This window comes from Ahaetulla prasina, chromosome 1 (assembly GCF_028640845.1).
Source record: "Ahaetulla prasina isolate Xishuangbanna chromosome 1, ASM2864084v1, whole genome shotgun sequence".
Lineage (NCBI taxonomy): Eukaryota > Metazoa > Chordata > Lepidosauria > Squamata > Colubridae > Ahaetulla > Ahaetulla prasina.
The window spans coordinates 92,110,357-92,134,053 of NC_080539.1; the positions used below are offsets into that span (position 1 = coordinate 92,110,357).

General features: G+C 38.2%; 2 protein-coding genes and 2 non-coding genes across 4 annotated transcripts in view; 3 read left to right on the top strand and 1 right to left on the bottom strand.

The window, feature by feature from the left end:
* The first annotated feature begins 608 nt into the window (after positions 1 to 608).
* Positions 609 to 13,442, top strand: TCP1 (t-complex 1). Its single transcript, XM_058168372.1, has 12 exons — positions 609 to 880; positions 3,255 to 3,340; positions 4,421 to 4,549; positions 6,429 to 6,526; positions 8,028 to 8,138; positions 8,316 to 8,497; positions 9,370 to 9,496; positions 9,991 to 10,166; positions 10,510 to 10,633; positions 10,921 to 11,113; positions 11,935 to 12,098; positions 13,108 to 13,442. Exons 1-12 carry the CDS (start codon positions 811 to 813, stop codon positions 13,322 to 13,324), a joined length of 1,677 nt encoding a protein of 558 aa, XP_058024355.1. The 5' UTR covers positions 609 to 810; the 3' UTR covers positions 13,325 to 13,442.
* Positions 2,709 to 2,844, top strand: LOC131189395 (small nucleolar RNA SNORA29). The gene has a single exon (XR_009153009.1). It is a non-coding gene; the product is annotated as a small nucleolar RNA SNORA29 (small nucleolar RNA).
* On the top strand, positions 4,843 to 4,977 carry LOC131189394 (small nucleolar RNA SNORA29). The gene has a single exon (XR_009153008.1). It is a non-coding gene; the product is annotated as a small nucleolar RNA SNORA29 (small nucleolar RNA).
* Positions 13,443 to 13,922: 480 nt separating the features above from the next.
* The window catches only part of ACAT2 (acetyl-CoA acetyltransferase 2), a 15,973-nt gene continuing 6,198 nt past the window's right edge, over positions 13,923 to 23,697 (bottom strand). The window contains exons 5-9 of the mRNA XM_058168430.1: positions 22,054 to 22,197; positions 20,342 to 20,464; positions 18,031 to 18,185; positions 17,335 to 17,445; positions 13,923 to 14,172 (exon numbers count right to left, since the gene is read on the bottom strand). Of these exons, the coding sequence (XP_058024413.1) occupies positions 14,005 to 14,172; positions 17,335 to 17,445; positions 18,031 to 18,185; positions 20,342 to 20,464; positions 22,054 to 22,197 (701 nt within the window). The 3' untranslated portion in view covers positions 13,923 to 14,004. The remainder of the gene's footprint in view (positions 14,173 to 17,334; positions 17,446 to 18,030; positions 18,186 to 20,341; positions 20,465 to 22,053; positions 22,198 to 23,697) is intronic.

A 23,697-nucleotide genomic window follows, 5' to 3' on the forward strand; every position in this document is an offset into this window, starting at 1 on the left:
GTACACTGAGAGCATATGCACCAGACAAATTCCTTGTGTGTCCAATAACACTTAGCCAATAAAGAATAAAGAAAAAGGGTCAGAAAAAGCTGGCTCTGTGGTCCTGGTGGGTCTGTATACGATCTTACAACTTTCCCAAAAATAACCGTCTCAGTAATAAACACTTGGGGATCTCGAAGTATGTAACTGTCGGAATGCAGCTTTTCCTTTTTTTCCTCTATCGCCGTGAGTTTGAGATTCAAAGGAAACAACTTCATTCGCATCCGGTGCAACCTTGAATTGGAAACAGACCACGTGATTGCGCATTTTTTTTAACGTTAAGTAGCGAACTTCTCTGATTTCAACGTTTTAAAAAACCTTTGCGGAATGGACCCCTTTGGTCAGATTTGATCGGCTGTTATAAGAAAGAAAGACTTTTTATTGACCATTCTTTTTATTTTTTGTTTTTTTAAACCGCCACTACGCCCTTTGAAGGAAGCAACTACTTTGACCCTCGCTAGAATCTTCTAGAACACATTGACCCCACCCATTTGCTCTCATTGGTTGATCCGCGAAAAAAGGGGCGGGCCGTGTGTTGCCCGATCACCAATCGTCCTCCAAGACCCAACGGGCCAAACAGGGGAGTTCGTTTCTTTTTTTCTTCAAATCACGCTAGTTTTACGACACTCCCGGGCGGCCGATTCGCGTCTAATCCACCGATAGGCTTATAGGTCGCCAGGGGGGGCGGAGCTTCCCAGAAGGCCTCGTCTCGCCGTCCGCAATCGCTGCAGGCTCGTGCGCGTTGCCGCCTCGGTCTCTTTGTCCGGGAACATGGCGCTGGAGGGGCCTTTGGCGGTTTTTGGGGAGCGGGGCACCGGCGACAACGTCCGTACACAAAACGGTAAACTCTCGAAAGCTTCCCTCGGGCCTTTAAGCCGCCACAGCTCGAGCCGCCGGAGAGTTAACGGTTCCTGCGCTGTTCGTCTGTGGCGCGTGGAAAGTTGGGCGTGGGCGCGGCCATCCAAAGAGATCGGCCGTGCTGTCTGAAGCCGTGGTCCCGAGCAGGATGGGGCCGGGTCTGGGTGAGAAGTAGGCCCCGCGGAAGCAGTGGTTGCCGGCCGGCACCCACGTGTGCTCGGTTAACCCGAAAGGGAAGAAGGGTGGCGGCGTCTCGTTCAGTTGCTGGAAGGGATAAGGAAGAAGAGGCCGCATGAGGAACAATACGGTCCTTTTTTTTTTTGGCCTGTTCGGTTCTTTGCTGGCTCCATTTAGACCAGGGATGTCCAAACTTGGCCCCTTGAAGAGTGGTGGACTTCAACTCCCAGAATTCCCCAGTCAGCAATTTGCTCATATTTATAGCTCATGCTGGCTGGGGAATTCTGGGAATTGAAGTCCACCACCCTTCAAGGGGCCAAGTTTGGACACCCCTGATTTAGACCCTGAGATAACTGCGGACTGATTCTGCCCGCGCTGCAACTGACATATACGGTTATCCCTGATTCCCACGTGGGAAAAGTTGAGTCACGCCCCGTATGAAGGGAGTATGAGGGTTTAGTTACAACGGCACTGAAAAAAGAGACTTGTGACCATTTTTCACACCTGTGACAGCACCCGAATGGTCATGAGATTTGCGTTTCGATGCTTGGCAGAATGACTCAGACTTGTGACCATTGCAGTGTCCTGGGATTAGGTGATCCCGATTTGCGACCGTCTGTCAAGCAAAGCCAAGGGGGGGAAAGCCAGATTCACTTAACCCTGTTACTAATTTAACAACTGCAGTGATTCACTATAACAAATTTGGCAGGAAAAGTCATAAAATGGGGCTAACAAATTTCTCACTTAGCAACATATATTTTGGGTTCAATTGTGGTCGTAAGTGGAGGACTACCACTGGCAGTTGAGAAGCAGTGTTGTTAATCCCACCTGGATGCAGAATCTCTTTGGGAGGAAGATAAGTTATCAGTGGCCTGTGAGCGTTTTTAAAATTACTGTAGAAACCATAGCAAATATATTCAGCAGTTTATAAGTAAGTTGGTAGTCGAAGCGTTTTGGTCCTTAATTTTTTACACCATATTTTTTTTTCAGAGTCTGATACTCCTGTATGTCCTATTGAAATATGTCATGAAGAATATTAGTTCTTCTGTTGAAGAGGTGTTTAAATTAAATGTCTCTATTTCTGAAAGAGGTTTCACAGACATACAGGAAAGGGGTAAAGGGGTTTGCCACAGTTTCTACTTAAATACCTGTATCTATGTTGCTTACTTTCTGCTCCTGCAAGAAATAATATGCAAAGCAGGCCATTGTAGAAAATAACTGGACTGGGTTCACTTTGATTATTAAATCTCAGTATTGTATTGCAGTTAAAGTTCTAAAGTTTAGAAGTATAAAGACAGTGACCAAACCACTTTTGTGTTGTTAAGCAAACAGCATGTTTCCATGTGGTTACCAAGAGCCCAGCTGTATTATGGGACTGCTTTACTTATTTACATGTTAGAAAAGAAAGCTGCTGTAAATGCTGTCTTTTTTATTCTGGATCCTGTGGCAATATGCATTTATGCATCTCTTGTTTCTGTGTTAAGAGACAATGTAAAAATAGAGCTTGATTATCCAAGTATGTATGATAGATTTTTTTAAAAAAATTATATTTTTTATATTTCAATGTACTGGATTGTCATACATTTAGTTCTCTTGTTAAAAGAATTCCAGAAGAAATTGGTAGGTGTTAAACATGTCCCGTTGTACTGCCTCTTATTTGCACTACAAAATAAGAGATAATCCTTATGGGATAAATAAATGTCTGTCATAGTCTGATGGAGAAGAACGAATATCAGCTTCTTTCTATATGAAATGGCAGAACAAAGCATTACAAAGACAAGTATAGTATTTCTAAGACTGAAGCATGTTGTTTCTTTGTTGGTAGATGGTGCAAAGAACCTGAAGTTAATTATGCATGAAAGTCTTCATAATGGCTTGAATTTTGCTTATGATAAGCTGAATGGTTTTATCACAAACTATGGCCTGTGTATAAAACTACTGCTTTGTATAAGTTACAGCATACAGTCTATTTTCAAATTCAACTACAAAATACATTTGTGTGTAAACAAGACAGTAGTTGAACTCTAATTCAAAAAGTAGTAATTGCCAGTTTTATTGCCCAAATCTATTTGCTATTTTTAAAATACTTAAAAGCATATATTTAGCACTTGAATTACATCAGTTAAATTTTTAGGAAACAATTCTGCTTATGAAGAAAAATATATGTTTTGTTGAAACAGTTACAGCTGCTGCTTCAATTGCCAATATTGTAAAGAGTTCACTGGGTCCAGTTGGCTTGGATAAAATGCTGGTGGATGACATTGGTGTAAGTAGATCTTGCTTTTTGAAACTATCAGTAGAAAAGAATTTGTCTTTTAAAAGGAAGATAAATAATCATTTATTCAGGGTAGCCAATTAATATGGTGGGAAGATGGATAGGCATCCCCCACCCCAGCATTCCTCTTTACCTCTCCCTGATCTGGGAAAGAAGAAAAAAAAACTTTACCCCTACCTCCGTATATATGTAGTTGCCACATAGGGGTCAAAAAAGTAGTCTAGGATACTCCGAAATCTACTCCCAAATAACCAAACTAGAAGCCTCTTTTTCACTGGAATAGCAAAAAAAAAAAAAAAAAGCATTGGTAGCAGTTTTTGGACTGCTCATTAAGTCAACATTTATGTTTACCTTTGTACTGTATTTCTAAAATAAAAAACAAATAGAAACAATAAACAAAAACAGGATAAATAAAATAAAATAGAAAGAAAATTTTGGTCAATAGTATTCCAGGCATTAGCCAAAGATGGCATGCACGCTCTTTCCCTCCCTTTTCCTTTGCTTCTTTGGCTTCAGTTTGATAGAGATAGTTTCACACTGATGTTTCCATATCGAAAATATTTTCTATCACTTTGAGTCAGTCACAGTCAGTCCAACCCACTTTATGGGTTAGTGGTTGCGTGGAAAATAAGAAAAGGGAGGATTGTGTATATTTTAAAAATAAGGGTGGGATAATTCTAGAGCTTAATAAGGACAATAGCATATTACACATTTATTTTAATAAATTTATATAGCCACCCACATAGTGGGTTCTGGATGGTTTATAAAGTTTTAAAAAACCCACCATATAACCCACCCACCCCCATGGCATCAACAACACAATCAAATCAGCCACTTGATTGCTGTTTCCATTTATAATCACCAGGCCCATTGACAAAACCGTGATTTTTAAGGCATAGAAAGAAAGAAGGAAAGCTGCTATCATTTAGCAGTACCTAGTGTTGGATTGCTAGACAGCTATATAATGGTTAAATAGCTAAATACATCATTAATTGAAAGGCAGTTATTTATTATATTCCTCGATCCCAATCGATATTAAGCTACATGATTTCTGTGTATTTGGAATATTAGGATGTGACTATTACTAATGATGGTGCAACTATTCTGAAGTTGTTGGAAGTAGAACATCCTGCTGCGAAAGTACTTTGTGAACTAGCAGAATTGCAAGACAAAGAAGTTGGAGATGGGACTACTTCTGTGGTATGTATGGGTATATTGTATACTCTTGTGACCATATCAACATTGAGGTAGCATTAATAGCATTTAAAACTTACATTTTATAGTGCAAGTATTTGAAATTAACTTGTGCCCCTTTTAATAATGGCAAACACTAACTTATTATACCAAAACAGCATAATTAGCTCTGACACTGTCTTCAGTTAAAATACAATTTCACTTGGATGCGAAGAACTGGTATGTATCTTCAGAGAAGTTACAATTCTAAATCCATTTCAGGGCTACTTAAGTTTACCTCTAAAAAATGAAATGAAAACTTTCCCATTTAACTACCATTTATTTCTTCTACAAAATAAATGGCTATGCTTATGGGATAAAGGAATAACTGCCAAAGTCTGAAGGAGAAGGCTAACAATATCTTTTTCCTATATGAAGTGGCAGAACATATTATAGAATAATTTTAACACTATGCAGGTAGTCCTCAAGCATTTGTTCAGCGACTGTTGAAGAAACAATTATGCTGAACAAGGAGAGTTATGGCCATTTTTTAAAGTTGTGATGGTCACAGTGTCCCCTGCAATCATGTGATCATGATTTGGGTCCTTGGCAACCAACTCAAATACAATGGTCACAGGGTTCTGGAGTTATATGATTATCATTTATTATCCTTGCTGCTGGCTTCCAACAAACACAGTCAATGGGGAACTTAGCAGGAGATTGCAAATGGTGCTCATGGGACTGTGATGCTGCAACTGCATGAGATTCACATAACAACTGCAGCTGGAAATGGCTTTGTAAGTTGGTGTGGTCATGCGAATGTGTTTTTATGACCACATCACTTAGTGACAGTGTTGCTGGTCCTAATTACTATAGCTAATGAAAGGCTGCTTTCAGAAAAAGAAGGCATGTATTTATTTGTGATGTGATCAACCTCAATTTAATTGTGACAAATGTGAGCAACTAATAGATTTTAATTTCTTGTCTATAGCCAGAGCTTTCTTATTAATCTTGCCAGCCTCTAAGAAAAGAAATGCAAAACTTGAGGACAAGTAATCAATTATTTTAAACTCTTAATGATAGATTAAATAGTTTGTGATGCAAGAATTTAAATTCAGAAAACGTTCTTAGGCTCTCAAGGTAACTCTAAGGTAGTCTTCCCAAGAGAGGTCTCAAGTACATGCCTATGTTCTTGGCTATTCTGGCTCAGTCTTTTAGTTGCAGTCAACAGCATCTAAAATGTCAACTAAATGCATGTGTGCTTCCTTGCCTTCAATGTGGCAAAATTATTTTCAGATTATTTTTTGTCCTGGCTGGTTCATCCTACCTCCCTGGCTTCTGATTAATTTGTGATTATATTCCATAATCATAGGGAATATAATACAGCTCTTTCAGTGTTGAAAATTTCCAAGAAAATTATTATTATTATTATTAATTATATTTGTATACCGCCCATCTCCCGAAGGACTCAGGGCGGTTCACAGTCAAAAACAACAACAACAGAAAACATATAATATAGAAAAACAGCTAAAAGAGTAGATAGTTAAATTCAATTGATGCTCTAACTTTTAAATACAAATTTAAAACCTCATTTAAACCCCTTTTTTTAAAAAATCCCAATTTAAAACTACATTCAAGCTAGTCCTGCTAAAAATGAGATATTCTGCATAGCTCCAGGTTCAACAGTATTCAAAACAAAAAGTTCTATACACCTGTACCTTGAACCATGTCTTAGAGTAAATTGAATAGCTCTGTATTTTGAAGCAAATGCTACTTTTAAGTTTTTCAAGAATGTCTTTGCTGGAATGAAATTTATGTGGGTTTTTTATTTTTGTTTTGTTTTTTATTGTTTGTATCAAGGGTATTTTTCACAGAGTAGTTTTAAATTAAATGTTCTCTTTCGTAGGTAATAGTTGCTGCAGAACTTTTGAAAAATGCAGATGAATTGGTAAAACAGAAAATTCATCCAACTTCTGTCATTAGTGGATATCGTCTTGCTTGCAAGTAAGACCTACTGATTTACTTCAAATGAGAAATTATATAAAATACAATGGGAAAATTTTACAATTAAGTTTCAAGGTTTCAGCTAATGCATTTTTCTTTAATCAATATAGCATTTTTCAAATAGTGATGTTTGAATCAGTGATCTCTCCTATTAGTGATGAGGTAACTGACAAATAGAGAGAGCCCTTTCACTATGAGTTGTATGGTGCTGGAATGCTGTTATCTGCAACTGGAAAGCTAGTAAATGCAAGCAGGTGTTTATGAATGAGCATGTAAAAGATGAAGTACACAGTGCTTTGTCAGTACGGATTTTCCCCTTCACCAATGGAAAGAAAGGATTGTTGTTACTGTAATGATGTTTGAGAGCTATAGTACAATTTGAGATTTGTTAGAATTCTTTGTGCTACTTATACCCCAGTTGTGGTTTATTGTGGTTATTGAACCACAATAAAGCATAAGGGTTTGGGGGCAAGTTAGCCAACACTGGTCTGGCTTTCATTGACAAGGAACAATTTTTGTATTATCCCCATTTTATCTTTTGGTCTTTGTCCAAATGAATATTTATCTTTATATAAATCAGTCTATAACTCTACCCCACAGTATTTTGGTCCTGGTTTTTAACTTAATTTTGGTTCACTTCATATTTAATGTTTTAATATTTTATACCTCTGTGTTTATGATATTTATAAAGTGCCCAGAGTCATTTGTCAGTGAGATGGGTGGCATATAAATTTTATAAATTTAATAAACTGCATCTAGATGTTCTGCTAATGTATCTGTCATGATGGCAGCATATCTCAATCTTGACAGCATAACAAGGATTTTGCTAGAATATAGAATTGATCTATATTGGCCATGAAGTCTTTAAATTGTTTGAAGCTTTTATGTTTAATGATAAATAATAGATGTGTATTTTAAATGTTTAGTGATATGTTTTAAAATATTAGAAAGCATGGAAATGCAAGACCATAGAAAATGTAAATTTAAGATATTTTATTTTTCTAATTTGTACACAAGTTACTGTTTGGGGAGTTTTGTTTTTTTTAAGCCCCTCGGCTTATACTCGGGTATATACGGCTTATACTCGAGTTTTTTTTTCTTCTTTTTTTCACATTTTACCGGACGGCGCTGGGAAGCCCTGCGGTGCAGTGAGAGGGCGGGCGGGGAGCCAGCCTTCTCAGCTGAGGGAGGAGGGTTTCAACCGGTAGGTGCCTCATTTCCACCTCGGCTTATACTGAGTCCCCAGTTTACCCCAGTTTTGGGGGACAGAACATTCTGGTTCTCTTTTCTTCTGGAAAACTCCAAAAGTAAATAGTTGGTCTAGTCACCAGAATGGCCAGAATCGTATAGTCTGGAAGAAAATAGAACTTATGGTGTTCCCTGAAGTAGTACGTTTTGCGCACACTTATTATATGTATTTTAATCAACATTTCTAAATTGAAAGAATTCAGTTTAAATTCTGATGATTCTGTGAAAATACTGAGTTTCTTTTCCCCAACAGGGAGGCAGTTCGCTACATCAATGAAAATTTGGTTATTAACTCAGATGAGTTGGGCAAAGACTGTCTTATTAATGCAGCAAAAACATCAATGTCATCCAAAATCATAGGAGTGTATCCTTTCACAGAAAAATTAGGAACGGGTATTGTGTAGAAATCAGGTACTGGCTGAAGTACCTAATTTCTGAAGAAAAAATACATTTTTATTAGCATTTGTAATTCTCAGTGTTGTGAGGCATATAGGATTTACATTTCATGTATTAGATTATGTTAACCTTAACAGTCTTGTAGTGACAGTGACTTCTTTGCCAACATGGTAGTAGATGCCGTACTTGCCGTAAAATATACAGATCAAAAGGGACAACCACATTATCCTATCAACTCTATCAATGTTTTGAAGGCACATGGTCGCAGTCAGAAAGAGAGTATTCTTGTAAATGGCTATGCATTAAACTGTGTTGTGGGCTCCCAAGGTAAGAACATCCCCCCCACAATAAAGCAGTAAGTGGACATAATTTTAAAAGTTAACAGTTTTATATCTGCGTATAAACAAGTTTTTAGAAATTGTATTTTTGACTGATAAGTTGACTAGAAGAAATAGTATAACAACATAGAGGTTGAAATTAGTTTACACATTTGTAATAGAGTTGAGGCAAGTATTTTCAGATATATGGTCATCGCCTTTACTTGAATGGAGATGACTTTCCTAAATTAGGTTTGTACTTTCCCTATCAGGGTAAGGTATTAGTTAGGTATAAGTATAAGTTTAAACTTAATACTCAGTTTAACTTTCCCCCCATAAATTACCTGAAAGGGCAGAAAGTGATACTTCAAAGACCGAGACAGGTGATAGAATTCAGAATGGAACACAGAAATTCTTGGTTATAAATGTACTCTCCTATGGTGAACAGAAGACATGGGGGGAGGAACTTTTTGTTTCTACAAGAAAAATAATTGTTTTTATACATCTCTTTGGGAAGAAAATTTTCTAGTAAATTGATGATTGCAAGATGAACTCTTTGAATATTTAGCTTTGTATTTTAGTAGTAATTAAACAGAAATATGATGCACTTGATGTATGCAATGATATGTCTTCAAAATCTTGGAAGCTTTGGTGAATTTCAAATATTTTAAGATGGATTATTCAGTCTAGCCTCACTGTTTATAATGGAGTGGGACCTCTTTCCCATTTGGGAAAGTATATACAAGTCAATTTTTAAAAATTATACTTATTAAAGTGAATAGAAGTAAACTGAGGGATATCTATGAAAAGAAAGTATCGCTGTGTTTTAGATGCATTAAAGTTTTATATAGAATCTTAAGAGCATTTCTCTTTTTCTTTTAGGTATGCCCAAGAGAATAGTTAATGCCAAAATTGCATGCCTTGATTTCAGCCTACAGAAAACTAAAATGAAGCTTGGTGTTCAGGTGGTGATCACAGACCCAGAAAAACTGGATCAGATTAGACAGAGGTATTCTATAGACAGCTTTTTTAACTAAAATGCAGATGGGCAGCTTTGAAATAGGAAACATAAATAAATCTGTGTGTTCCTATCATTTGTCCCACACTTACTAAGAGAATGGCATCTTGAATTCAAATTTTCACTAAGAATATGACAGTATTCTGTCAAATATCATTTTTTCTATATCCAATAGCTACATTAATATGTAATTTGCAAGATCTGGTTAAGCTTAATTTATCATTCCTGTGCCTGGTAAATGCATTTTTAAAAGTTAGTAATGCTTCTTTTAGTTACTGATAGTATCCTGAAACGTCTCCCTTGAATCAGTCTTGAAAATTAACCAAAAGATCCAGTGTAGTAATGGAGAAATAATGATTTTTGAAGGAGGCATGGTTAAATTATTATTTTGACACACTTCTCAGCTATTTTAATTAAAAACTTTTGTGATTCTCTTGAATTTAAGTTTATAGTTCTATTTAATCAGTGTGCACTTTCTTACGCAGAGAGGCTGACATCACTAAAGAAAAAATTCAGAAGGTCTTGGTTACAGGAGCAAATGTTATTTTGACCACTGGAGGCATTGATGATATGTGTCTGAAATACTTCGTGGATGCTGGTGCTATGGCAGTACGCAGAGTTCTAAAAAGAGACCTTAAACGCATTGCTAAGGCTTCTGGAGGTAATTACAGACATCTCTAAATACGATTACGGTTTATATATCTTGTCAATAAAGAGCTTAATTATGTAGAACAGGAGTGCCCAACCCCTTGTCCATAGCCTGTTGGGAAATGGGCTGCACAAGCAATGAATGAGTGCGCAAATGCATAAAGCTACATTTGCGCAATGGGTGCACATGTGCAAAACAAATCCACCCCACCCACCCCCACTGCTGCTGTTGCTGCCTGTCCACAGAACCAGAAAGGTTGGGACCGCTGATGTAGATGATTACTACTGTTCCTTCAGACTAGTAGATATATATAAAGTTGTGGTGATTTTGTCAAATCTTTTTTACCTTGTATTAGCCACCGTTTGTTCCACTCTGGCAAATCTGGAAGGTGAAGAAACTTTTGAAGTATCAATGCTGGGACAAGCAGAAGAGGTGGTTCAAGAACGAATTTGTGATGACGAATTGATTTTAATTAAAAAGTAAGGAAATACCTACCTTATATAATTTGTAATGCTCGCATTTTGTTGTAACCTTTGAAAATATTTCCCATTTAATTGCTGCCGTGCTATTTTCAAATCGTATGAGCAGTTATACGCGTGGGATAGATTACTTTTAGTCCCCCTATAAACGTTGAGACAGTAAATGTCTTGACTTTGTTGATGGACTTGGACATACAAAATTCTAGCATTTCCCTACCCTCAAGGTTAGAGATTTATAGTTTAATAATTATTTCACAAGGATTTTTTTTTCTGTCTTTCTGAAACAGTACTAAGGCACGGACCTCAGCTGCTATTATATTACGAGGAGCAAATGACTTCATGTGTGACGAAATGGAGAGGTCTTTGCATGATGCTCTTTGTGTGGTCAAAAGAATACTAGAGTCAAAGTCTGTTGTACCAGGAGGTGGTGCAGTTGAAGCAGCACTTTCCATTTATCTAGAAAATTATGCAACCAGCATGGTAAGTATTTAGTTAAAGATTAGATTATGGGTTTTTTTAAGAAATCAGACTTCTATTAACATTCAGTGCTATCTATATCTGAAAAGTTTATAGAACTGGGACTGGAGGGGGCCATTTAACTATCAAGTCCTATTTCCTGCTTGGTGCAGACTTTGTCTGTGATGGCAATCCAGTCTTCATTTCAGCATATCCAGCAAGTGTAGCTTCATTGTCTCTCTCCATTATTTTATCATATACTAGCTGAATACCCGTGCTCCACAATGAAACTGTGTGATCGGGCTTGATAAATTGACATTTAAGAGTTTGAAAATTAATGAGTAGTTACGATCCTCTTCTCTCCCTCAGGCTAGCCCTGCAAAAGCCCCTCTCCCTCAGGCTGGCCCCCAAGAGCCTCTCTTATCCTACTCCCTTCTCTCCCTCAGACTGGCCCCACAGAAGCCTCTCCTCTCCCCTTTTCTTCCTCAGCCTTGTCCCACAGAAATGTCTCCTATCCTATCCCCTTCTCTCCATGAGGCTTGCCCCACAGAAGCCTGTCCTATGCTATCCCATTCTCTGGTGATTTTCAAGTTGGGAGGGGGAGTAGAACGTCTAACTAATTAGCATCAGAGCGTGTTATAATAATATAGGAAATACTAATTCTCTGATGAGCATTTCAAAAAATCCTTTCTTAGTGAGCACCTAGAAGCCAAGAGGAACATAGTGGCAAATTTCAAGTTTGTAGGCTTTAAGGTTCTGGAGATTTTGTGATTAATGCATGAGTGGTTTTCGCTTTTATTTATATAGATCAACTTAAATATTAATAGAATTTTTCTTCAAATTAGGGGTCACGGGAACAGCTTGCTATAGCAGAATTTGCAAGATCTCTTCTAGTTATTCCAAATACGTTAGCAGTTAATGCTGCTCAAGATGCTATAGATCTTGTTGCAAAGCTCAGAGCATTTCACAATGAAGCGCAAGTGAATCCAGATCGCAAAAATTTGAAGTGGTAAGTGTGCATAGAATTGATGGCAACATTAGAATATTGATTTGCTTTATGCATGTTTGCTATTGAATGAACTTGTTGAATGAATCAAACTTGGGCATTCAGCATCCTAAGCCAAACTGATTCCTAGTTTTAAAGTGCTAGCATACAGTAAAGCAAGCATACAGCTTAAAAGTAAGTGTGGGTGTTTGGTCTTACATAGTTGGCTTATAGCTTTATCAGAAGAAATGGAGTGGTATATGTATTCTAGGTGTGCAAAATCTACATTTTCATGTGTGGAGTGTTCTTGATAATTCCAGAATGTTATAGTTTCTTTCTGGATAGCAGTCAAATTCCATGCATGGATTGGCAATTTCCCAGAAGTTAATCCCCCAAACTAGAAATGGTTTGTTATGTTCTGGACATAGCTTGAAACAAACTTTCCCTTGGGACTTCACAAACCTTTTTCACAGGTGAATCTTAGAAGAATCACCATACCCTGACCAGAAATTGCCATTGTTATTTGCAATAATCCATTTTTTAAATGCTACATTTTACCTATTCTTGGTATATATTACAGCTCCTACTGCCAAACATTCTGGCACCTGAAATGAAATTTCTGGCCTTCCAGAATGGTCTTAAAACATGGCTTTGCCAGATAGCTTGGGCCTCATTGGTCCTCTTCACTGGAGGTGGTTTAAAGTATAACAGAAGGGTTCGTCCCCTTGCTGTCCAGCCCCTTGGGTTAAAGTCTTCTTAATTTTAACTGTTCTAATTTTTTTTACTTGTTTGGTAAGCCTCCCAGAGTTGCTTGATCAGTGAGATGGGCAGCATATAAATTTAAGCAATAAAAATAAATATATAATAAAATGGTTGGGTGTTTGCAGAGAACTACTAGGTACTATTTGACTTTCGTTGCATTAGATGTTGAAAAATTTGAAGCTGATCTCTGGTTTCAGGTTCAGGATTTGAGAATAGCGAAGACATTTGAAATGTACATTCCTGTTTAAAACAGTATTTCTTTTTTTTTAAGGATCGGTCTTGATTTAATAAATGGGAAACCACGTGACAATAAACAAGCTGGTGTATATGAGCCTACTGTAGTCAAAACAAAGAGTTTAAAGTTTGCAACTGAAGCAGCAATTACTATTCTTCGAATTGATGATCTTATTAAGTTGCACCCTGAAAGTAAAGGTGAAAAAGGAGGATGCTATGAAGATGCAGTTCAATCTGGAGCAATTGAAGACTAAAAGAATTTTTATTTACCTATTCCAGTGAAATTCTCTCAAGTCTGTATTAACTAGTATGTTGGTGAAAGCAAGCTGTCAGACTTCTGCATAATTAGCAAATAAATGAAATATGGCCATATTTTGTATTTGTATCAGTATTATAATGCAGAATGTAAAGGGGAGGAGGTTGGAGAAAACCTGAGGGCTTCAGCAGTAGCTACCAACAAAGTCAAATTACAGCCAAACACTTAGCTTTTGGTGCATTTCTTTTAAGTATTTTGCTACTATGAATAATGCAGAATACAAAAAACCCTCCATTGTATACACACAAACTGTGGTCGTAGCTTTATGCTAGTATTGGAGAAGGGAGAAAAAGTTTATAATGGCTGTTTTTCTCAAAGGTAGGATGAAGTTATCTGTAGAGGTTATTAAGGTGGGTGTGAATCGTATGTATAGGCTGCCTTCTCCTTTTAAAAGATTCAGTGGATCCCTTGTCTTCATTAGAAAACTGAGGCAAGAAGAGACCAAGTGTTACTTGGAATCCTGATAGATTGTTAAAGAAAGTTCTACTTAAACTGACAGCAGGATGCTTAGATCTTACCTAGTATCAATATATAGGTATTGGTTAATATTTCTTTATTACTTATTAATAAAGATGAGTCATGTTACAAATCGATATAAAATCAAAGAAAACTTTCCTTTTATCTTTCTACACACATAGCTATGCCCATTCCTCCTCCTATACATAAAGCTGCAACTCCTCGTTTTCCACCTGTTCGTTCTAGTGAGTGCAGAAGTGTAACTAGGATTCGACAACCAGATGCTCCAAGAGGGTGGCCAAGAGCAACAGCCCCACCTTCAATGTTAACCTGCAAAAATAAAACATCAGAAGCATATGTTAAATCAAATGTAGAAGTCTTCCTTTCCTATTTTGGAACCTAATGTTTAGAACAGGGGTGTCCAAACTTGGCAACTTTAAGACTTGTGGACTTCAACTCCACTGATTTAGAACAAGGACTGAAACCTGACAATAGATTTTATAGTGAAGTGGGCAAGATTCATTTTTATACTGAAATCAGAGGAAAGTTTCTCTCTAACACATTACTTACACAACATACTTGCCTGTTTCTACTTCAAATATACTTTTAAATTTTCTTAGCATTTTTTAAACAAATGCCTGAATTTGGCTATTCAATTTTTATGCCAAGCTACCATATTTGTGGAAGGAACGTTCTGTGATCTCCAACTTTACTGCTCGCCTACATAGTACTGCAAATATCAGAATGGTGATTATAACTTCTGGCGGATCTACCTAACCGCCAGAAATCAGTTATGTCTGAATGCTGAGATCCAAAATGACCAGGAGGAGATATATATATATTTCTGCAGTGCAATATTGCTCTTTAATTGCAGAATCTGCTAATGCAGTTAACGTAAATGGACCACCAGAAAGTCCCTGAGAAACTTCCAGAGAAGGGACGTTGGTCTTACCTGATGCACTCCTCCTTGGTGTGCCGAGAGAATCTAAGGAATGGGTTAAGTTGCCTTTCTGCTCTGAGACTGAGTCTGTCAATACTCTGTGGTCATGCCTCCTTTGCCTGTGATTCCAGTTTTGATGAAGGTGTAGCAATTGACTTGACATATTTCTGTTCTGATTTGGCCACTCCTGGACTGTGGACCAGACAGTCGCCAGGGTGGGATTGGATTCTTAGCACACTGAGAAGGAGAGTATCAGGGAAAAACCACAGCCCCTTCTGTGTGCTGAGGAGAATCCAAGGAATGGGATATACCAAAGCTGGCTTTCCTTAGGATGGGTAGCAGTCTAGTCCTGAGTCCCCAAGGCTGCATGCATCTTCTGGAGCACTCGCCTGCCAAAGGCCGCTTCAGGTGTCCTGATTGTAGTGCCTTACAAACAGGGATAGGGAGGACCATGTCGTTGCTCTACAGATTTTATGCAGCCCATGCAGCCATTGTGGTTGCGCTTCTGGTTGAATGGGCTGTCACTCACCTAGGTAATGGAAGAGCCTGAAGCTCATAGGCTTTGGCAATGCATGCCTGTATCCACCGGCCTATGGTCGATGCTGTAACCCTGTTACCCAGCGTAGAGGGCTGGAAAGATACTAAGGCGCGATGTAGGTGCAGAGGGCCCTCCTAACGCCCAAGGTGTGCCACTTTTTCTCTCGGGTGTCGGTTGGGCCCAAACAGAAGTCTGGCAAGATTATTTCCTGTGCCCTGTGGAACAAGGAATTCACCTTGGGAAGGAAGGAGGGATCCAACCGCAGAACTGTTTGAATGGAATGTGCATAAGTCCTTTCTTATAGAGAGGGCCTCATTGCTGACTGATCAAATGATCTAACAGCTGTAAACAGTGGGAAATGACAGGTCCTCCCCAGGGGAATTTTCCCGTCTCCTTCGCTCAGCTTCTCTCTCAGCCTTGGCCACTTTGTCCAGAGCCTTTTGACGCCTCCGGTTGTCCTTCTCAGCCTTAGAGGCCTTTTTGAAGGACAGGACTTTTGTTCTTATCAGGGCAGCTGCTCCTTTAATGGCCGATTTCGGCCCCGGGGAGCTTTTCTTGGGGATTTGGGACTGGGCTGGGTAACTCCGATCTTGCCCACTCAGTTGTGGCACCTCTGATGGCGCAGAATCTGCCATTTTGAGCTTTTTGGCCTTTCTGGACAAGGCAGGCTTACTTCGGATAGGAACCCTGCTGCCGCGGCTTTTCCTGCTTCGCCGCTGCAGAGTATGCACCTGGAGTTAACTGGGCAGTGACTCCAGTCCCCTCCGCTGTCTGTGGGTACATGACAGGGACCTCAGCTCTATCCAGTTGAGCCAAATCTAGGCAGCTATGTAGGACGGACCGGGGAGCCAGCCGAGCCATTTGCTGCTTTGTGAAGGCTTAGGTGATGCCAAGGATCTTACTGTGAAGATGAGCAAGAATCCAAGAAATAAACACTGTCTTTTTGGCCTAATTCTCCTGAGGAGCTATCTTCCAAACGTTTCTCTGAGCCAAAGCTGAGTCAAAACTGGGATCACAGGAAAAGGAGGCGTGACCAAAAGAAGATTGACAGACTCAGTCTCAGAGCAGAAAGACAAGAGTTAACCCATTCCTTGGATTCTTGGGGTGCATACTATTTCATGAAGTAAACTTTGTGGTTAACTGCTTTTACTGTCAGCAAAATCATTCTGATATCCAGCCTAAATATTAACCAATTACAACCCATTGATTCTGATCCCACCCCCTGGAGAAATGGAGAACAAATGCAATCCTTTGTAGGACAGCCCTTTAGGTAAGATTCTTATCATACAACCCTTTAATCTTCTCTTCTACAGCCTAAATATATCCAATTCCTTCAATCGTTCCATGTAGAACTTCGTTCTCTGAACTTGCTTTAATTTTTTGATGTCCTTTTTGGACTGCAATGCCTAGATATGTTCCTTGGGAAGTGCTACTAGAAGTATACTGCTCAACGTAAGCTTTCTTTCCAAAAGTCAATGAAATTTTATTTGAATACTAGCATCACTGAGTGCCAAATTATATCTGATGTTCAATAATTCCTTGTATGTCCCATCAAATAATCAAATCAATTCCTTGTGGGTCCAATCTAATAAATCAATAATTCTTTGAGTGTCCAAACAAATTTATTTATTATGTCTGTCTAATCACTCTTGGCCAATAAAGAATTCTAATATGTTTTTACATTTAACAAGCAGATTTTTAAAAAGTGAACATAAGATTCTGGGATGTTCTGGATCACAGCAGAGAGAAAGATAAGCTTTTAATCCCTGAAGTACCAATTTGCACTAGAAGGAATTCCCCATCTATATAGTTGGTCAAATTTCCCCAGATTGATGTCCTGCAATTTATTTCAATTGACAAACTATTTTGAATATTACCCTTCCCATCCCACCTAGCAAATATTGCATGTTTGTATCAAACAAAATATATTTCAATGCTCTATTTATCTGGAGCAGCATAAACAAACATTTGCAGTATTTAGAGTATTGTGCTTTTATGGCAATGTTAAACATACCTTTTCTGGCTTCAGTTTTAGTTCTTTTGTTATTGCGACACCTACGGCAGCAAAAGCTTCATTAATTTCATACAGATCCACTTGATCCAATGTCCAACCAGCTTTTTCCACCTGCAAGATCAAGAAGCTCATTCAGTTAACACGGTTAAAAATCATGGCTGAATTCTGTTAGAAAACAATGAGTCCTGTTCTATTTTAAATTAGGCTCCGATTACAAATACAGTGTTTTAACAAACACTTTGATGCTCAAATCAGTATTTAAGACGCGGTGCTGAAATAAACTCTAATCTGGAATTTAAAACGCATAAGGAGTAGGGCCACAAATACATACAATTCCAATGTTGCCACTGATGCTGGATTTATCCCCTCCAATAGCTATGATAAAAATGCACAATTCAATTAACTCTTGAGAGTTCAATCTTCACTAATGACCAATGTACTTGTTTTCTTTCCACAAAAGCATATGTGCACGTGCACAAGTACATACACAAACACACGTTTAATATCCATAAAAAAATGGCTGGAAAAATTCACTAACATGGAGAATTAATAAAACATTTATTAGTAAAGCTACCATAACTCTTTAGATTGGAATGGATTATACATATTATGATCAGAATATACTATGCTTAAAAACAGTCTGATTTTCAGAATTAACAGATTAATTCAGTGGAATGGACCCTGTTCCCTACTTACAGCTTTTTTTATTGCCGTGATGGGTGCTATTCCCATAACTGAAGGATCAATACCAACTTGAGCCGAACATACAATCCGTGCCAAAGGAATGAGATTTCGTTTAACTGCTTCTGATCTTTTCATGAGAATGACAGCAGCGGCCCCATCGTTTATACCTGAAGAGAAAAACAAGGAAACCTAGCTTTAAAGTATCTAACAAAGTTTGATACTTCTCCAAATACATCAGTTTTGCCCAGCTTTATCTTCATGGATATTTTTTATCATAAAGCAGTAATTTCCAGTGGAATTTTTCTATTTTTCTATTTATTTATTTATTTTTCAATCAACAAGTACAAGGAACAAGTAACAATATAGACATAGACATGGACACATGAAAAAAAATTGCCACAAATAAAAGGAAATAAATAAGCAAAACATAACCATAAACACATAAAATGAGTACATATAAATGGGAACAGTAGGACAGGGACGGTAGGCACACTGGTGCCCTTATGCATGTCGCCTTAGGGACCTCTTAAAAACATGAAAGGTCCACGGTAGACAGTTTAAGGTAAAAGGTATGGGGATTAGAAAGACTAACAACAGGGTCAGGTAGAATGTTCCAGACATTTACTGCTCTATTGCAGAAGTCATATTTCCTACCATCAAGATTAGAGCGAATTACATTGAGTAATTTGGCTAGGATGAGGCATAAGAGAAAAAGAAATTTCCCCCAGAAAAGATCTGTGATCTGTTCCCTTAACTAACGTGGTTTACCTCTGAAACAACTCTTAACTTTTTAGGTTAGATATATAGATGCTTTTTTAAAAAATGGGAAGTTCATATTTTAGTGGAGTACATACAACTAATCCCCAGGCTATAAACCTTCATTTAGCGCCCCCTGGTGTTTACGAGCAAGTCCCAAAATTACAAATGTTGCAACATTGCGGCAGTTGTTCGCCCTTACGAACCTCTGCAACTTTCTCCCTATTTCTCCCCACTCCACAACTGCTTCTCCTTTTCATCCTGCCACGTAGGAATCACCTACCTTACAAGATCTGTCCCCTCTCTTCTGTGGTTACTTTGCTTTTGAGGGAGAGAAAGGTTGATGGAAGCGCCTGGGTGTCTGAACTCTCACGAGATCACAGACCCCAGAAACTTTCATTCTCCTCACGAAAAGTGTTTGCGGTACCTGTCTCCTGTTCCTCCCCCACAAGTCTTTCTCATCACCACCAGGACACTTTTTGGAGATCTGAATGACACTGGAAGTCTCATGGAGGGATTTGCTCCATTTTAAAATGCTACATAGGTACCTATGAGGCCTTTGAAAATGGAGGGATCTGCTCCCTTTTGAAAGGCCTCATAGGTTTCTATGGGGCATTTCAAAACGAAGCAAATCTATCCATTTTCAAAGGCCTCATAGGCATCTATGGGGTATTTCAATAGGGAGTGAATCCCTCCATTTTCAAAGTCGTCATAGGTATCAATGGGGCATTTCAAAATGAAGCAAATCCCTCCGTTTTCAAAGGAAGCGTCCAGTCTCCATCAGGTCCCCGTCTGGGTGAAAAGCATCTCGGTGGTGGAGGAAAGGAGTTGGGGTAAGAGTAGGAGAAAGGTGCAGCAATCTCTTGTTGCACCCAGAATCTTCCACTGACTCTTCTCTCCCTCAAAGCGAAAGAAACTGTGGCAGGAGACAGATCTTTGCAAGGTGAGTCCAGCACAGCAGAGTGGGAAGCATGAGGTATCTCAGTGAGTATCTCAGTGGGGAGGCCTATTCCATCACTAACCACCACCCACATGGCCTTCCCCACCCTGAGATACCCCATGTGCACTTAACAAACCGTACATTCACCCATGCATTAAATTAGTGAATATGTGAGCAAAAGCAGGGAGTCATCTCATTCAAGGTATGAGACCACGAATCCTCGAGGTACGAATGGAACAGGCTGGGTCCATTACATTTGTAACTTGAGGACTACCTGTAATACCAGAATCAAAACTTTTGCAGTTGTAGTTAATGTACCATAGTTTCTTCTTCTTCTTTTTTCCCATTTTGAGGGAGGAGGACTTAGCATTAGGTATAATTTTTGAATGCTTTATTTGGGTGGGTGTTTTTTTCAGTTTAATGTACTTTCTTTCTGGTCCTTTGAATTCTTTGTTCAACACTTTACTCATACAACAACACACTCAAAAATTCGTGTTTCTTTCACTAAATCCAAACTGTACCAGTTGAATTAGAAAAATGTCCCCATCCCCTTATTCTTCATCAGATTGATAAAACCGGAACAGAACCGATTTTATGGCTTATCTTTAAATTGCTCAACAAACCAACCTGAGGCATTTGCTGCAGTCACGGTGCCTGTCCCATCGGTTATGAAGCATGGTTTCAATTTTGCCACTGTTTCTAGGTTGCACCCATGGCGAGGATGTTCATCAGCTTTAACTTCTGTGGGGCCTGTCAAAAACAAGTTATTTCAGCAGCCGCCATTTTATACTTGGTGCAAAAAAGGAAAATTGGAATTATTAGTAATTCTACTTCCCATACTACGCGAAGATATGAGCTGCCCTTACCGATGGTATTTTAACATCTGATAAACTGTCAAAGATGTATAAGGAGTTAAACATGTTGGAAATGTAATAAGTTTGAAGGTACGTTTTTATCATCTTTTGTAGAAATGTAAAAAGGCTAAGAAATCCTGGAATCAGATATGTACCTTGATTCAGAGAATTCTTGGAACACACAATTGAAACCAGATATTTCCTTTTAGGCTTGATGGATACATGCCTTGAAAAAAATGGGTCTGCTTTTATTTATGATAACATCAACAAGACTTTTGTATGCCACAGGGATGGAAGGACATACAGATCCCGGCAACGGAAGAACTGATGGTGAAATGAATGGAGTTGGCAGCGATGGTGAAACATTTTGATCAAAGAAAAGACTGTTATCTAACTTTGTTTCTACTTGGAAATCACTTTTGGAATTTTTCCTTGAAACCAAGACAAATGAAACTTTGATTTTGGCATTTGACGATCAGAACTGTTTGACGATTATAGAAATACTGTGTGTTACTGTTAGCCTTGGAATTAATAGGTTATAGTATGCCACATTTGTAGTTCTACCAAAGAAAGTGGGAAGCGTTTATTCCCTTGATTTTTCTTTCTTCTTTTTCTTGTTTTTACTTTTTATTCTTTGCTGAAGGTTTTATTTTTTAAAAAAATGCACTGCCCTTCAGTGCCCTTAGAATGGTAGAGGGGTCATCTGCAGTTTCATTGTTCCTGGAATTTTAATGTCCTATTTAATATAGTTCGTGAGCTATATGCTTCTTGTTATTAAAAAGTGGCAGTATGTGACAATGACTATTAGCCAACTTTTCGGGACAGCAATTTCCCACACTCGTTAATTATATGTATTCTAGCCTAGGAGTGATAAAGTGTGTTCATATATTAAGCCATAGAATTCTACACTGGGGCTTAAGTACAGTATGAACCCAATCTGTCGTTTGATTGATTTTGGGTTAGCGTAAGAAGCAAAGTCCATCTGCTGTGATTTATTCAACAGAATACTATTAACCAAACTATAGCATAGATAAATATATTAAATTCATAATAAAGTCACAAAAATTGATTTAGGATGTCTTGAAATTAACTCACAAGAAATTTTAAAATTCAGTGGGATTATTCTTTAAATTACCATCAAATGAATACATTAAAAAAAAAACACATGTTACTGAAACAGGAAGAAACTTTGGTTCGATCTATGAACCACTTGAAAACTGACATTGTGGCAGCAGTGAACAATAGATGACGTCATTAGATGTTTATAATTGGGAGCACACAATGGTTACATTCACAATTTCATCTCCATCTAGCAGTAAACTAATTATGTCTGAGGTTACTAAGTGTCTTTCTCTTCCCAATACATTAATTATTCTAACACATGAAGAAGGAAGAACTGAAGCAAATAAAAATGAATACAAAGATGAAATTATAGTTAGAAACATATCCCATCCCCTTGTCCAGTAGGTCAAACTGCTCACTAACCTCTTCTAGAAGGTACAACTACAGGTACAATCTCTTTATCAAAATATCCACCCTTCTGGGCATTTTCTGCCTTGTTCTGTGACATTACAGCCTGTTGATCTTGTTCCTTTCGAGTAACCTCCCATTGTTTGGCCACATTTTCAGCTGAAACAAAAAAACAAACAATAGATACTCGTCCGAATTTAGTTACTATATACTTATTATATTTATTACACCGATTCTTCTAATACTGATAAGAGAATGCATCTTTTACAGCATGTAATGTTCACCCGTTCCCATTGGTTTTGAATTGGGCTTTGTTGGAAATGTACTTCCAGTGAATAAATGAGTGCACAACACAAGCAAAGAAATGCAATTCTGAAATCCTGTGAGGTTGATCCTACTTGATTATCATATTTAGTTTTTGGGGAGGAAAATACAAAAAAAAAAATCTGCCTACCAGGTATTCATCTAGCTAGTTAGTCTGGTCAGCTTCAGCTTATTAGTTTGCTGCTTTTGAGCGAACCTGTGTGCACTTTCTATCCCCTGCTTGGTGATTTAAAAAAAGCTTCTAAAGCACAGCTGGTCTTTGGAGAGAGAAGCAATGAGAAAAGGAAGAGCCACCTCTTAGGGCTGAAAATTAGCTTCTAAAGCACAGCTGAGCCATATTGTGCTTCACTTGCTAGCGCCTTGTTAGGGATGAAAAAAAGCTTTGAAAAGCTACTCCAAAATTTTCAGGTGAGTAGGACAAAGCTATTGAAAATCAACTAAGCAAAAGGTGCAAATGGCTCCAAAGTGGTGGATGCCTTTAAAGATTATTTATTCTATAACACGGTAGTTATTACATACTGGACTATATATAATATTCATTTAATATAAGTAAAAGTATACAATAGATGCAATTTTACTGATGATAGCTTAAAAATTTATCACCATTTTATGATTTACATCACATCTTTTGGCAAGAGCTCAAGATATTGTATACAGCACTCCTTCCTCCTATGTTGGTAGGTTGAACCGAGAGAGAGATCGACCTGAAGTCCAATGAATTTTCCTGGTAGACGATAGATTAGTTACAACCTGGGCCTTCTGCATCTACTGCCACATCCTAATCACTGTGCCAATATGGCTTTCAATGTGGAATGACGGCCTGGAAGAGGCTCTTTGCCTGGGGAATATGACCTTAAATAGGGCTTCTTTATCTTTACTTTTTTTTTTCTAGATCATACATGCATGGGCATAGCAATAGCAATCTTATATACAACTTCATCAGGATTTACAACCCTCTCTAAGCGGTTTACAGAGTCAGCATATTGCCCCCAACAATCTGGATCCTTACTTTACCGCCATCAGAAGAATGGAAGGCTGAGTCAACCTTGAGCCGGGAAGAATCGAACTGCCTAACTGTTGGCAATCAGCAGAAGTAACCTACAGCACAGCCCCTGCACCACGGCTCCTAAGCAGATATTTCCATGTTTTTGCAGTGTGTGGGTACAGGGATTCATTGCAATTTATTTATTTATTATTTATTTATTATTCAAACTTTTATACCGCCCTATCTCCCGAAGGACTCAGGGCGGTTTACAGCCTTATAAAACATAAAATATAATATAAATACATGTTAAAACAACATTTAAAAAACTTATTCCATTAGGCCAAATTTAA